Source organism: Pelophylax lessonae (genome assembly GCF_965119305.1).
Source record: "Pelophylax lessonae genome assembly, chromosome: 8".
In the NCBI taxonomy this organism is placed as follows: Eukaryota; Metazoa; Chordata; class Amphibia; order Anura; family Ranidae; genus Pelophylax; species Pelophylax lessonae.
In genome coordinates this window covers 195,443,424-195,460,010 of record NC_138775.1, presented here as the reverse complement: position 1 = coordinate 195,460,010, position 16,587 = coordinate 195,443,424, and the positions used below count along the sequence as shown (strand labels likewise).

At 45.0% G+C, this 16,587-nt stretch overlaps 1 protein-coding gene across 1 annotated transcript in view; it reads left to right on the top strand.

Annotated features, from left to right (window-relative positions):
- The window catches only part of BTBD8 (BTB domain containing 8), a 176,843-nt gene that overhangs the window by 91,654 nt on the left and 68,602 nt on the right, over positions 1–16,587 (top strand). Inside the window, exons 8-9 of the mRNA XM_082265597.1 lie at positions 7,380–7,468; positions 8,929–9,031. Coding sequence (XP_082121723.1) covers positions 7,380–7,468; positions 8,929–9,031 — 192 coding nt within the window. The remainder of the gene's footprint in view (positions 1–7,379; positions 7,469–8,928; positions 9,032–16,587) is intronic.

The following is a 16,587-nucleotide window of genomic DNA, read 5'->3' as shown; positions in this document are numbered from 1 at the left end:
GGTATGTCTCTATTAGTTTTGCACATCGAGAGACTGACATTTTTGCCCATTCCTCCTTGCAAAACTGCTTGAGCTCAGTGAGGTTGGATGGAGAGCGTTTGTGAACAGCAGTTTTCAGTTCTTTCCACAGATTCTCGATTGGATTCAGGTCTGGACTTTGACTTGGCCATTCTAACACCTGGATATGTTTATTTGTGAACCATTCCATTGTAGATTTTGCTTCATGTTTTGGATCATTGTCTTTTTGGAAGACAAATCTCCGTCCCAGACTCAGGTCTTTTGCAGACTCCATCAGGTTTTCTTCCAGAATGGTCCTGTATTTGGCTCCATCCATCTTCCCATCAATTTTAACCATCTTCCCTGTCCCTGCTGAAGAAAAGCAGGCCCAAACCATGATGCTGCCATCACCATGTTTAACAGTGGGGATGGTGTGTTCAGGGTGATGAGCTGTGTTGCTTTTACGCCAAACATAACGTTTTGCATTGTTGCCAAAAAGTTTGATTTTGGTTTCATCTGACCAGAGCACCTTCTTCCACATGTTTGGTGTGTCTCCCAGGTGGCTTGTGGCAAACTTTAAATTACACTTTTTATGGATACCTTCTTGCCACACTTCCATAAAGGCCAGATTTGTGCAGTATACGACTGATTGTTGTCCTATGGACAGAGACTCCCGCCTCAGCTGTAGATCTCTTCAGTTCATCCAGAGTGATCATGGGCCTCTTGACTGCATCTCTGATCAGTCTTCTCCTTGTATGAGCTGAAAGTTTAGAGGGACGGCCAGGTCTTCATAGATTTGCAGTGGTCTGATACTCCCATTTCAATATTATCGCTTGCACAGTGCTCCTTGGGATGTTTAAAGCTTGGGAAATCTTTTTGTATCCAAATCCGGCTTTAAACTTATCCACAACAGTATCTCGGACCTGCCTGGTGTGTTCTTTGTTCTTCATGATGCTCTCTGCGCTTTAAACGGACCCCTGAGACTATCACAGTGCAGGTGCATTTATACGGAGACTTGATTACACACAGGTGCATTCTATTTATCATCATTAGTCATTTAGGTCAACATTGGATCATTCAGAGATCCTCACTGAACTTCTGGAGAGAGTTTGCTGCACTGAAAGTAAATGGGCTGAATAATTTTGCACGCCCAATTTTTCTGTTTTTTATTTGTTAAAAAAGTTTGAAATATCCAATAAATTTCTTTCCACTTCATTATTTTGTCCCATTTGTTGATTCTTCACAAAAAATTACAGTTTTATATCTTTATGTTTTGAAGCCTGAAATGTGGCAAAAGGTCGCAAAGTTCAAGGGGGACGAATACTTTCGCAAGGCACTGTATGTATGTATGTATAACCCAAGTGGGGAAATCGCACTTGCATGCGTCTGAATGAAAGATGATGAATGAACGCTGCCAAATGGTGGGGGCTTGTATTAATTCGGGATGGAGGTGTTAGCAATTGACAGTGTTGGACCATTTCTCTTTATTTGCCATAACTCTGAAAGGGGCCTTTTAAAGGGGCTTAATTAGTCCAGTGACAATTTCTCTCAGCCTGCTGGCACCTAGATTGTGGTCCTGCAAGATCTAAAATCTTTGTGCAGAATGCAGCTGAGATTGGCCGGTCCTTTGTCACGAGTTAGTTAGGAGGGCAGGGATCTGATACCCGTCCGTCACACCCTCCCCCCCTAAAAGATTTCAGTTTGTTTTTCAATTGAGTTGTACAGATTATAGGTCACATGGGTGGAAAAAGTTCTGAAATTATTATTTTTTTTTTTCTCTATCGCTCATTGACAGACGTAGTCCTCGGTGATACAGCACCTTCGGGTTATGTTGCCTCCACAGGAGTAGGACTAGACAGGAAATAAAAATGCTCTGGCCACACCCTAGGGGCAGTCCCAGAGGGTATATCCTCTCTCTCTCTCTGCCTCAGAAAATCAGTTTTTTTCTGTCTAGTCAGGAGTAAGGACCTAGATACCTTGCTGGGATCTTCGGTCCTGGCAGGATTTTTTTCTTAAAAAGATTTTTTTAGACAGCTTTTTTTCTCCAGTGTTCCTGTGAGATCTTCAAGGGCTAAATCCCCATGTAGAGAAGGTGTTGTGATGCTCTGCAGTCACGCCGCTATTCGGTACTAACCGCCGCCATTGTTTGCTAGATCGCACGAGGCCGCCATTTTGGCGTAGCCTCGTGTCTCCAGCATGGGGGCGGCCATGTTTGAGGTGATCCAAACACCTCGTGGAGCTAGGGGAGGCGCCGGAAGGCGTGCAGAGGGGTGGAGCCGCCTCCTTTCGTCCTGGGCAGCCAGCCAAAAGACTTCCTGTTTGTGAACACAGCGCTGTAACCTGTTGCAGCGAACTCTGAGCATCAAGTGGTGAGCCTGGGGGTCTATCTCTCTCTCTCTCTCTCTCGATCGATAGGGATCCCTAGCAGGTAACACTGAGGGGCTTTTGTGGCGCTGGGGGTCTGAAAAAAAAAAAAAAAAAAAGTTTTTTATTTAAATTTGAATTGTATTTTCCGGGAAATTACTGGAATAATCATGGACCCTGCCACACAAATACCCCCACCTGTTTCCCTCGAGGGGGCCACGGGACCCGCCGGTGCACAGAGTATGGATGCATTTACAGCAGTTTTGGAGTCTTTGGTGGCTCGGGTGGAGGCAGCCTGTCAGGGACGGGGGTCAAGAAAGCGACCCCCGCCTACCCCTATATTATCTGACACCTCTGACTCAGATTCAGAGATGGTCACTGCAGCTGCAGGTCCTTCTGCAAGGGCTAACAAGCCCATTAAAACGGTGAAGGTTTTTCCTGTACCCAAGGTACCTTTACTATTTCCAAGCGTATTGCTAGACGCTATCCGTTTGAGGAATCCATCATTAAGAAATGGACGGTACCACCAGTAGTGGATCCACCTATTTCCAGGCTGAATAAAGCCACGGTTATCCCAGTGGAGGACACTTCGTCCTTTAAGGATCCGGTGGATCGAAAGATGGAAGCGGAGTCCCGCACTATCTTCTCCCTGATTGGGTCAGCATTTAGACCAGTAATTATTATTGGTCTAGTTTCCCAGACACTAACGGAATGGGCGAGATTGGTACGCCAAGACCTAAGGGGAAAAGATATCCCCCAGGGAACATCTGATTTGATGGAACAGATTATACAAGGGCTACAGTTTGTCTGTGACGCAGCCTTGGATGCTACCCCCCTATTAGGGCATGCATCTATGTCAGCGGTAATCCTCAGACGTGTGCTGTGGTTAAAATGCTGGTCAGCTGACCTAGGTTCCAAAAAGACCTTGACGAATCTCCCCTTTCAGGGGAATCGCCTATTTGGGGCCACCCTAGATGAAATCATTAAGGACGCCACTGGGGGCAAGAGCACTTTCTTGCCACAGGCTGCTAAAGCTAAGGGACCTCGCAACAAGCGAGGACCTTTCTTTACCGCCCATAAAGGGTTCGTACGCCCGGCTGGAACAAGCGGGAAAGGCAAGACTCCTCCAGGAGGGTTCAAGAAAGGCTGGTCGGACAAACAGAGGACCGACTCAGCCAAACCCGAAGCAAAGGATTACACAGCCTGAAGGTGCGCCCCCACCCGGTTTCAGGGTGGGGGGACGTTTTCACCGGTATTCAGGACATTAGATCGAGCATCGACTACTACTACTACCGGTGCGATTCTTCCCTTCCAACATTTAAGTACTACAGGGAGCGGTAGTCACCGTTCCCTGAATAGATCTTTTCCTTTACCTTTTTCTAAGATTAGTCTCTATTCCCCACAGGAATCGGATCTGGTTGACCAGACAGACCAAGAAGCCTCTAGCCGGGTGACTTCGGTCCCTGAGGTTCAACCAGAAAAGATCACCGTTCCTGATAGGAATCAGGTATCTGATAAATGTGTGGGAACTGAAAACGACCAGACTTTCTCGGATGGTCGGGGCCAGATAGCTCTAGGGACGCCTGGTTCAGATCCAGTCAGCGCCAGTGGTCCTAGAAATTCTAGGCTGGCCTCGTCAAGCCGGCCTGGCCGACTTGGACATGCTAGTCGCAGACGTTCCGTGGGAACTTCGTCTCAGGGAGTGTCTGTGGTCTCAAGGACCAATCTACCATCGTGCTTTACAGTCGCTGGTTTTAATGGCCTGGCCATTGAGACCCAAGTACTGAAGGACAGAGGGTTGTCAGCTTCAGTCATTCCTACCCTTATTAAAGCAATGAAATCGACTTCCAGCAAGGTCTATTATCACACATGGAAGACTTATATTGCGTGGTGCGAATCTTTAGGATTTCCTCCACGTACCTATTCGGTGACTCGAATATTGGCCTTTTTGCAAAAAGGGGTTGAGCAGAAACTAGCCTTGAGCACCATCAAGGGTCAAGTTTCAGCATTAGCAATCTTCTTTCAGAAACCTTTAGCTACCAAGTCCTTGGTGCGGAATTTCATCCAGGGGGTGCGGCACCTGGCTCCACCAGTCTGCGCGCCCTTACCGCCCTGGGATCTTAATTTAGTTTTGTCGGTTCTACAGAAACCTCCCTTTGAAAACATCAGGGAGATTCCCTTGCTTACATTATCCCAGAAGGTGGCCTTCTTGGTGGCTATCACTTCTGCTCGCAGGGTGTCAGAACTGGCTGCATTATCATGCCAGTCCCCATACCTAGTGATTCATAGGGATAAGGTAGTACTTCATCCTAAGCCATCCTTTCTTCCTAAGGTGGTTTCAGATTTTCATCTGAATGAAGATATTGTACTACCTTCCTTGTGTCCTCAGCCCAATCATCATCGGGAACATGCGTTGCATTCCTTGGATGTGGTTCGGGCAATCAGGGTATACCTGAAAGCTACGGAATCATTCCGTAAGACGGATTCACTTTTTGTGATCACGGATGGCCCCAGAAAGGGGTTGCCTGCATCTGCCGTGACTATTGCCAAATGGATTAGACAGACGGTGGTACAGGCTTGTTCTATTAAGGGTCAGAGTCCTCCGTTCCCTGTTAGGGCGCACTCCACTCGAGCGCTCAGTACTTCCTGGGCCTTTCGCCATCAAAGCGTCAGTGGTCCAGGTATGTAAGGCGGCCACCTGGTCGTCGGTACATACCTTTTACAAAATTTTAAAAAATTGATGTGATGGCATCGGTGGATGCCTCTTTTGGCCGCAAAGTGCTGCAGGCCGCAATTTGAGGAGACCGGTGGTCTACCTCGAGGGTTTTTTTCTGTTGAAAAATTTTTTTGTTGAGTCTCATCATTAAGGATGAGCATTGTAAACTTCTAGTTGGCACCGGTTGGGCCTTCTAGATTTTGATTTGATTTCCATTTTCCCACCCCTCATTTGTGATACTGCTCTGGGACTTCCCGAAGGTGCTGTATCACCGAGGACTACGTCTGTCAATGAGCGATAGAGAAAAATGGATTTTTGTAAAATCTTACCGTAAAATCCTTTTCTCTTAGCTCATTGACAGACGTAGTACCCGCCCCTCTAATTTTTGAGTTGGGTTGGGTTAAATTCTCTAAACACTGCTTTTGTGACATAACTGATTTGCTGAGGCAGAGAGAGAGAGGATATACCCTCTGGGACTGCCCCTAGGGTGTGGCCAGAGCATTTTTATTTCCTGTCTAGTCCTACTCCTGTGGAGGCAACATAACCCGAAGGTGCTGTATCACCGAGGACTACGTCTGTCAATGAGCTAAGAGAAAAGGATTTTATGGTAAGATTTTACAAAAATCCATTTTTTTCCTTCACAGAAACCTGACATTTTAACAGGGGTGTGTAGACTTTTTTATACCCACTGTAGATAAGAGCAATGAGATGAAACACACCCTTCACACAACAGTTGAGCAGAACTTTGCTAAAAATAAATTTGTTTTGTTTTGTTTTTTTGTTTGTTTTTTTAAATGAATAAATCAATAGAAATTGAAGACTGGCCATACATTATACAGCTGCCTTGTACAATTTTCCTTTAGATTTACCAAAACCATAGCCTATGAAGGTAAACCTAAACACTTTCCGTTTTTATATGCAGTCAGACGGGCCCTTGAACTTCATAGTTGAAGGCAAATCTAAAGGAAATTGAACAAAAAAAATGCTTAATGTATGGCCGTTTTAAGATTCCACTTGAATTAGATGAATTGGCAGCTTGTAGAGATTTTAAAATATAGCTTCCTGCCCCCCCCCCCCCTCCTTAAATATAACCTCTGGCACAAGCTGGTTCAATTATAGTAACTGCAAAGGATCTGTTTGAATGCCTGATCTGAAATTGACGTGTTGTATATATTGTGACAAAGGTACCTGATTGATTGACTGACTGACTGGGTTGTCAGATTGGATGCTTTTTCTTTAGACCAGCATGCTGGGGATCTTGCATGGTGACACTGGTCTGCATACTTGGAATTTTGACATATTCAGGTGTCATTTAATTTGATAAATTTATAATAACCTGTGTCAAAAAGGAAGACATCCAGCAGTATTAAAGGGTCTGTCAGCCCAAAAATGATATTGGGGAAACTTGGTGTATTGATGACTTATACATTATATTTTCCAACAATGTGATCTCCATGTCATAATTCCCTGCCCTGAGTTTTGGGCATTGCTGCATAACTTTGCACGTCCCAATCCTTTATCTGTACATTGAAGTTAATGTGCAAAAAAAACCTGCAAGAGATCAAGACCAATGTATTCAGACCCAGGAACCCAAATACAGAAGCTCACCTATATAATCCCAAAAAGGATGAGGTGGTTCAACTGTCCAGCATGTACCAAAACCTGAAACCTTTGAGAAGACACAAGATGAGAAATTGGGAACAGATCATTTAATTTGACAATTGACGAGATGATTTTCCCCTCTCATGGTGATCATTATTACATTTTACAATCACTCATGTCCTATAACTTTACAAAGGCTTTTGTGGTTTATACTAATTTGATAATGTGGGAGGATATAAAAACGTTGTTGGCCAGAACAACTCCCATTCTAACGGTTAGTTTAATGGTGTAGATTAAAAATGTACAGTAAAAAATATATATATATAATATTTTTTTCAAATAAATCTGCCTATCAGTGTATGTTCTGATCATGCAATGCGTAAAGCTGACATTTTTATCTAGATGCTTTGCTCTTTACCCATCTAGTAAACATCACACTGTGGGAGTGTCGGCCTTGCCAAATTATAGATGGTCTTTTGTTTTCATTTTAACAATAATCTTGTTTCTGTTATAGAGCCAGTGGGATGAAAACCATCACATAAACACTTTTGCAAACATACTGGTTGCGCATCATATTTCAGCAGTTGATTGTGCTGTCCTCCCTATTTTACAGGCATTTACTAAAGGCATTATTGATGACATGATAGATATATTTTTGCTCCTGGCTGTGCTAAAGAATGCTTCATTTTTTCTATTTCAGCCTGTTGTTGGAATGCAGCAGTCAGTGTTAGAATGTCTCTCTATTGCTTATTCTGTAGGAGAGGAACCATTGTATACCTCGTGTATGCAGTAAGTATATTTATGTACAGTACATGACATGCTTCACTGCTCTTTACATGTCTTGAGTACTGTGTGCTTGTGCTTGCAAATTGCAGTTTTTTTGTGCTATCATAATTGCACTTGGATATTGTTGGGAAAAATGGGGAGTGAGAAGGTTTAAATGTTTATGCACTATTTGAGTATGTCTTCTAAATATAGTTCCTTTTTGTTTTAGCTGTAAGGCTCATTCACACCATCGTGGTGTGTCTAATGCATGCCTGTTATTGTGTATTATAATAAGGCAGAACATTTAATTTGAATGGGCTGCCTAACGCATCACAATGGACCAAAAATTGCTCCTGCACAATAAATTTTGCAAGTGCACTGCAATGCAGGTGGATTGGTCTGCCATTAACAATGAAGGGCTTACAGTGCTGACGTGGTATGCTTTGCTGCAGCGCTGTAGTGTGAAGTCCTCATTTTTGTTGAAATGTACTTCTATTTTAATTTTGACCACCGTAGGGCAGATTAGACCATTTGTCAAGTTTTTGGCCATGTCCCCATTGAGGGGATTTTCTATGTTTTTGTACTTGTTACCATTGTCAATGAGGGAGAAAGTAAGGGGAAAATTCAGCCTTTGGCCCCAAAACAAGAAGTTAGGGGATATCTTCCAATTTGGATACCTGTTTTGGGAATAACCTGTTCCTACTTTATCCAAAACTAAAAAAAAAAAAAAAAATTGCTGTAAGCTACCCATAGGGATGAGATGATAGTTCGCAGATTTAGCTAGGTCAAGTTATTTATTTGTACATATCCTTCAGATGTGGCCATCTTCTGTTAGGAAGAACACTTGATAAGTCGATTTAAAAAAAACCTGTTACCATCACTTTTCCCCTCCTAAGCTAAGCAATTGTCTGGGCCACTTTAGCTTCTCTATCGGCTAAACTTGACAAAATGACCAAGCCGACCTTATGTTATTGATTGCATTGTAGTGTGTTTTAGGCCAACCATAGATGGATCGACTCTGCACCAGTACAGCAGAGACTGGCCGAGACTCGATCCATCTTTGGACAGGCTGGTTGTACTAAAGTGGATCCATCGATTTGACTACAGTACAACTAGCCTGTCAGATTTTTTGCACCTGATCACTGCTGACACTGATCATTGTATTCTGCCGACAGGGGAGGCTGCCCGCCTGCAGAACACAATAGCACCATGGGTGGAATTCCCCCATCAACGCTGACTGTGTTGATGGGGAAATCTAGCCATTTTATTTTCCTGTCCACCCTAGGTGGATGGAAAAAAAAATTGCATAATTTATGCTTTAATTTTCCTGTCAAGAATGCGGATGGAGTGTGCTGATGGTCTGGCACCCTGTTATCTATGTGGGAAATCTTGCCTTTATTTGGCCAAGCTAAAAAACATTTTTAAAACATACTTAATTGAAAGTTAATTGTTTTTCTCTTTCTTGCATTAATGATCCTTTTTAGATGGATGGAGAAGTATTTTGTGAAATGTTGGTCTGAAAGAAGTTTTGCCAGTTTGCCAGTAGATCTGCAGAATAGTTGCCGTTCTGCTTTGGTTCAGTCACTTGTAAGTACAAATGAGCACACTGTAATTCTGTATCACTCTATTTCTACAAAGCGTGTGTTTGCTTTGTTACTGGTGGTTAAGGGGTTTGTTAACATTTCGGTTTTGTAACATGTTTCACTGATTCGCTGAAGCTTTTGGCCACCCCGTGAGATGAGGGTTTATAACATTAAATTGGACACAGGCAGTCGTGCATGTAAATATTGTTGAAGCTCATCAAGATTTATTCTGCTTTTATATGCCCTGGCGAACCTTTTACATGTGGCTGTTATGTGGAATAGTAAAAACCTCAGGTAATGCCATATGTTTCATGTAACTTAAAATTGTGCATGCAAGATAAGTTATTGTTTGTTCCTCCGCTTGTTTGATTAACCACATTTTACAATCTGTTTATTTGAACCAAATGTAAAATGAACTGCTAACTCAGTGATTCAGATTATGTAGGTCAGTGCCTCTAGGATCAAAATTAATTCCCTTTACACCAGTTGTTTAAGCCCAGTGTCAACTGATGACTGACATGTTTTAAAATGTGCTGTAACAACACTGTCAGCTTGCTTTTATTCTGAATAAATGTGCCAATGGGATATCTCTGGTTAAATCTAGTTATCGCACTATTGTATTGAGTTTATGAAGTACTCTTTTAGTGGTTGCACAGTATACGTTTTTTGTGCGTACATGAGGAAAAAAATGCAAAAGTTTGTAAGTTTCTAAATTGCTCATATAAAATATAAACTGTAATAATCATGTAAATTAGAATGGGAAAATGTTTTGGGGGGGGGGGGGGGGTCGCAGGCTTTTAAAGGGTCAGCATCCCATTAATTTTTAAATTGCAAAACTGGACTCCCAGGACTACATTTTTCCCCCCATACCTAGTTGTGGCTTCAGGTACGCCTGAATCCTCTTCCGTGGCTTCATTATATTGCTGCTCTTGCGTCTTTGGCATCCAAAGTGGATCTGCTGCTGTCTTAACACGCGCTTATCACAAATGGCCTATGCCCTCGCAGTGTTCTGACTCAGAGCCCGATTTGGTTGCCACAGAAAACGACCCCCTTGAGGGGTCCCAGTCCTCCCTTTCGGATGGGGAGGGGGAGGAGCCTTCCTCCATGCCGGCGCGGGAACGTGCTGTGGTTGATGCGCTCCTTTAGGGAGACTTTTTACATCTTGATGATGAGCCCTCCCTGTTGGGAAAGTGGGTTTCCTTCGGGTCCCGCACAGCCCAGATGTTTCCACAAATCTGTGAACTACCAGTGGTGTCGCATTAAGCATATGCTGACGGTGCCTAAGCGTTTTTTTTTCATACCGTTGTCCTTTTGCGGATCCTGTTGCTAACCGTTGGACGGTGTAACCTAAGGTGGACCACACTGTTTCTAGACTAGGTATTCACACTTTAATGCCATGGAGGACTTCCCGGTGTTTCAGGATCCGGCAGATAGGCGTGGGAGACGCCTTCCCGCCATATCTACTTGGTGGTGGGCCCCTTGCTCACACCTGTGTTCGCTTCGGGGATGGTTTTCCAAGCGATCACGGAATGGACCAGGGCACTAAGACATTAGTAACGGAGTCTGTATCTCCGGCTGCCCTGGACATGGTGGCTCAAGTGACCCAGGCTGTGCTGTCCTGGTGTGCCGCGGCCCTGCATGAGGCCCCTTTGGTCACATGGCTGTCTGCGGTCGGGGTTATGATCTGCCGCGTTGTGGTTAAGAGGCTGGTCGGCTGACCACGCTCCCACAAAGACTATGTCTGATGTCCATTATGTGGATAATCGACTTTTTGGGGACACTCTAGATGAGTTGATCAAAGGGCTTACGGGGGGAAGAATACTCTTTTTACCCCAGGCCTCTATGGGTAAATCCTCCCGCGCTCTGCCTTAGGGCTCATCTTGGGTCCTTTTGTGCCTTCAGGGCACGGAACACAGGGAAGTCCTACAAGTCTTCAGGTGGTAACCAGAAGCCATGGTCTGTTAAGACCAAGGGTGGTCAGGGTGGTTCGGCGGCCCAGTCCACCTCTACCTGAAGGGAAGCCCTCACCCGTTTCAGGGGTGGGGGGATGTCTGCATGTTTTTTTACGGAACCCTGGTTGTCCTGAATACGGGACTGGTGGATTCACGTACGGATTCGTTTAGGGTAAACGATCGTGTTTCGATCTCGCCCCGCAGACAGGTTTTTTTTTTCCGTCACCCGTTTGTACGGGTACACAGTTTAGGATGGAATCCATCCGGTCGGTGGTGGCATTGTTGAGTCCGGGGGACTATCTGGCCTCCATTGGCTTGCGGGGTGCGTATCTACATATCCCTATCTGCGAGGGTCACCAGCGGTACCTTCGCTTTGCGGTGGCAGAGGAGCATTATCAGTTGTGGCGTTGCCCTTCGGCTCCCAGGGTGTTCACCAAGGTTTTGGCTCCAGTGCTGACTTCACTGCATTTTTAGGGGGATTGCGGTCCTCGATTATCTGGACGACCTCCTGTTAAGGTCGAGCTCGTGTGCCACTCTGGCGAGCGATCTGTCGCTCACGGTTCAGACACCCCAGGAATTCGGGTGGACCGTCAACTTCCAGAAGTTGTCTCTGCCTACTTCAGTTCATCTCCCGTACCTGGAGATGATACTGGAGTCTTTCTCCTGGAGGACAAGCTCTGGACCTTGCGGGGCGAGATCAGGTCCCTCAGGGACAACGATCTCTCCTTTTTGCGGGCCTGCATGCGGTCCCTGGGTCTGATGGTTTTGGCTTTCGAGACTATCCCTTTTGCTCAGTTTCACACATGAACTCTGCACGCAGAGATTCTTGCCAGGTGGGACAGAACACCTCAGTCGTTGGACAGGAGGATTTCTCTGAGCCACCTCGTGAGATTAAATCCTTTGTGGTGGCCCCTGTCACCAACTCTGATTTAAAGCAAGTCCTTTCCGGCCTCTGCTGTGGACTGTGATCACCACGGATGCCAGCCTGACGGGCTGGGGTGGAGTTCTGGGCACACTTTGTGCCCAGGGGACGTGGTCGGCGGAGGAGGCTTCCTTGCTGATTAACGCTTTGGAGCTCCATGCAATCAAGCTGTGCTTGTTCCGTTGGTCAACTGGGCTTCGGGGTTGCTCGGTTCGGGTACAGACTGACAACGCCATGGTTGTGGCATACATCACTCACCGAGGGGGCACCATGAGTGCTCGAGCGGCCAGAGAAGTGGCCGAGATCTTATCTTGGGCTGAGCTACGCGTTTCAGCGATTTCAGCAGTCCCCATTCGGGGTGTGGACAACTGGCGTGCGGACTTTCTGAGTCGCCAGACCCTGAACCAGGGGTAATGGTCCCTGTTTTCGGAGGTGTTTCGCCTCCTGTGTTTCTGGCAGGGGTCTCCAGACGTAGATCTGTTTGCGTTCCGTCTCAGCAAAATGGTGGGAAAGTTTGTGGCCAGAACCCGCGATCCTCTGGCTAACACCTCGGACGCGTTAGTGCTGCCTTGGCACCAGTGTCGGCTGCTTTATGCTTTCCCTCCGATTCAGCGGTTATCCAGGTTCCTCAGCCGGTTGATGTCGGAACGGATTCCAGTCATTCTGGTGGCCCCAGACTGGCCGCGCCAGTCTTAGTGCGCGAACGTCGTGCTGATGGTTGTCGGGCCTCCCTGGCGGCTTCCACTGAGAAACTATCTCCTGTCTCAAGGGCCGATTCTTCCATCCTGCTTTGCAGTCTCTGGCTGTGACGGGGGGACTGTTGAAAGCCAAGTCTTGAGGGACTGAGGTCTCCCAATTACTGTCATTACTACTTTATTGAAGGCTCGGAAAGCTACCTCTAGAAGACTTAAATCGCCTGGTGCGAGTCGCTTGGTTTCCATCCTCGCTCCTTTTCGGTGGCGAGGGTTTTGGCCTTCCTGCAGGAAGGTGTGGATCAGCGCCTGGCGCTAACCACGATCAAGGGTCGGTTGGCGACTTTGGCCGTTTTCTTTTCCAACGTCTTTTTGGCGACTGATTTCCTTGATTTGCACCTTTCTTCAAGGGGTGCGGCGTCTGGCTCCCCCGCAGAAGGCTCCCTTGCCTCCCTGGGACCTGAATTTGGTTTTTTGTCCATTTTGCAATGGCTTCCCTTGTGAACATCAGAGCCATTCCTCTGCCTGTGTTGTTCCAGAATGTTACCTTTCTGGTAGTTATCAGCTCTGCTCGCAGAGTGTCTGAGTTGGCGGCTCTTGCCGGTCACCTTATCTGGTTGTTCATAGGGATTAAGTGGTCTTGCGACCCAGTCAATCTTTTCTCCCCAAGGTGGTGTCTGCTTTCCACCTCCCATGAGGATATTGTTCTGCCTTCGCTTTGGGCGAAGCCCAAGCATCCCAAGGACTTTGCCTTGCTTTCCTTGGATGTAGTTCGGGCGATCAGGGTTTACCTGCCCGCCACGGAGTCTTTTAGAACGTCTGATTGCCTGTTTGTCATTCCTGAGGGTCCTCGGAGGGGTGCGGCAGCGTCCGCGGCAAACATGTCTAAATGGATCAGACGGACGATTGTTCAGGCCTGTTCAATCAAGGGTCAGGTTCATTCTTTCCCTGTTAGGGCTCATTCTTCTTGAGCTGTCAGTGTCTTTTAGGCTTTTCGTCATCGGGCTTCTGTGGCTCGGGTGTGCACAGCGGCGACATGGTCGTCTGTGCGACCTTTCACGGGTTTTTCCACCCTTGCTGTGATAGCATGCTCGGATGCTTCCTTTGGCCGCAAAGTTTTGTGCGAGGTGGTTGTTTTGCGGAGATGTATGTTTCTGTCTCTTCTTGTGGTGCTTTTTTGTCCAGGGTTGTCTCTTGTTGAGCTTTTGCTGCCCTGTTGGCTTAGTTTGTTTTGACTCTGGCCTGGTTGCAAGTTGCGTCTTCCCACCCCTCACACCTACACTGCTTTGGGACATCCCACTAGTGAAGGCTAATTGAACGGGCGGTGACTGTCAGAGGATGCAAGAGAAAATAGAATTTTTGTAAGAACTTACCGTAAAATTCCTCTGACAGTCGCCGCCCCTGCCCCTCTTCTTTTTGGGGTTGATAGTCTTCATGTACTGCTTGCTACAAAACTGGAGAACAGCTCCTAGTGGCTGATGGGTAATAGCTGAGGTACAGCCCCCCTAGAGGTGTTATGTGTAAAGGCTTTTGTTAACCTTTTACTGCCTAGCCTGCTCCTGCAGAGGCGCCATTACCCACTAGTGAAGGCTAACTGAACAGGCGGCGACTGTCCGAGGACTTGGAGAAAATGATTTTTACTGTAAGTTCTTACAAAAATTCTATTATTTCTTCCATCCATGAACACAAAAAATGAAGTGTTTATTTCACCTTTCAACCTGATTTAAAAATGCCATACCTCAGATGGTACTGAATCTGATTTCTGCTTTACTTTCTGAAGCCCTGGATTTTTATCTGCTGGTCTATACACAAGGCAATGGCTGCACATGTAAGATGAAAATGTAGTGCCTAGATAGTAAAGATATATATCCCCCACCTTATTCACAGATGCAATGGGAGGGGGATAATGTTAAATTCATCAAAACCTAAAACAAGTTAAAGAAAAATTCCCAATGTAAAAATAACATCTAAGGCTCCATGTACACGGGACGTTGTTAAAAGTCCCTTTGAATGCTGGAATTTTTAGGACGTTTGAAACGTCCGTTCGGTCGCGTTTGTACCCGCGTTTAGCGGCGTTTGCGTTTAGAACCGTTCCTAGAGGTCAAAAAAAATTATTCCCCTTTAAAATGGAAAAACGCGAACGCTAAACGCGGGTCATCGCGTTCGGACGCGTTCAGACGCGTTCGGACGCGTTTGTGCGTTTGAAACGCCGGGAAACACACGTTCGAACGCAAATAATTGCGTTCTAAAAATAGTCCCTGAACGCAACTGCCTGCAAATGACTGTAAACGACCTGGTGTACATGGACAGATAAGATAAAATGTAGATGGGTTCAGGGGCTTCTGAAAAAAACGCCCAACTGCTCCTAAACGGCCATTTCCAGCGTCCCGTGTACATGGAGCCTTAATCATTAAAAAAAAAGTAATAAATTCACATCACATCTGTGATATAAGCTGTAGGGTGTTCTAGTTCCCAATTTGAGGATCTACCATTCCTTTTCTCCCCAACAATGTATGATGTAAATCACCTCCTCTTGTACACAGGTTAACCCTTTTAACCACACAAAATGAAAAACCAGACTGAACATCCCTAAAATGGTTGGAGACGCACAAAATTTTGTTTTACATTCACATTTAGAGAATCACAGAAATGTACTCCTATGCAAAATTGTCAGGGTAAATGTTACATTCTATGTACTGGAGGAGATTTACTAAGACTGGTGCATACAGAATATGGTGCAGCTGTTCGTTGTCACCGGCCAGTTTCTAACTATAGCTTGTTCAAAAAATCTTTGAGAAAAAGACCTGAAAGCTGATTGGTTACTATGCAGAGCTGCACCAGATTCTGTGTGCACCAGTTTTAGTAAATATCCCTCAATTAAATAAACCACATTTCTTGTATTACAAGTCTTTTTATGTGTATTGTAGATTTATGAAAAATAAAAGGCATTTTAGGAGGAGCAGTTCTATCAATTTTTAAAATTGTTTCCTTTTAGTCAAAAAATGGATGTGGTGTTTTGATAATTTACCACTCAAACATATTTAAGAGTATGCTCTTGCATGAGGAATAAGCCTCTGGATTTTTGAGTTTGTGTTGACATGCCGATGCCTTCTGTTTTTTTTTTTTTTTTTTTTTTTATATATATATATATATATATATATATATATATATATAAAGCTTGCTATGTTGTACTGTATTTAGTACATACCATAACCTGATTGATTGTGGTATTTGTATATCTGGTTTGCATGTTGCATACACAATATTGGGTAAATGCGTTTAAAACCCTTGTTTGAACAAGCCATACGTCAAAACCTGACCCACTTCATGTGGGAGAGATTTGCCTGCTTCCATATTTAGCAGCGACTTCCTAAGTGAATTAACCTGAACTTGCTTAATTATGTAATGTCACATAAGTCAATGACAATTAAATAATTTAGCCCAGTTTTGTTCAGGAAAAAACTGAAAAAAATCTAAAAGCATGGTGATATGATATGATACGGCTATTGCATCCTCTACAAACCCAATAAATGACACATGAGTTTGATTTCTTCTCGCCTATCCGTTGCCAGTCAGCAGAGTTGTTCAAGAATGGGGAGAGAAGGGAACAGCCTGCTCTAGGAAGGCATCTTCACCTATATACAGGAAAAGGAGGAGCCTGTTCTAGATTAGGATCTCAAGCTATATATCTGCAGGGGAGCAGCATATTCAAGGATGGAATGTTTAGGTATATACAGGAAAGGGAGTGGTGTGTTCAAGAATATAATCTTTGAATATAAACAGGAATGGGAACAGCATGTTCTAGAATGGGAGTGTTAGCTGTATGCAGGAAAGGGAGCATCCTGTTCTAGAATGGGTTCTTTAGCTGTATACAAAGAAAGGGAGCAGTATGCTCTAGAAGGGGCTCTTTAACTACCGTATATACAGGATAGAGAGTAGCATTCTTTAGCTATGTATAGGAAAGAGAGCAGTGTGTACTAGCATGGGATCTGTA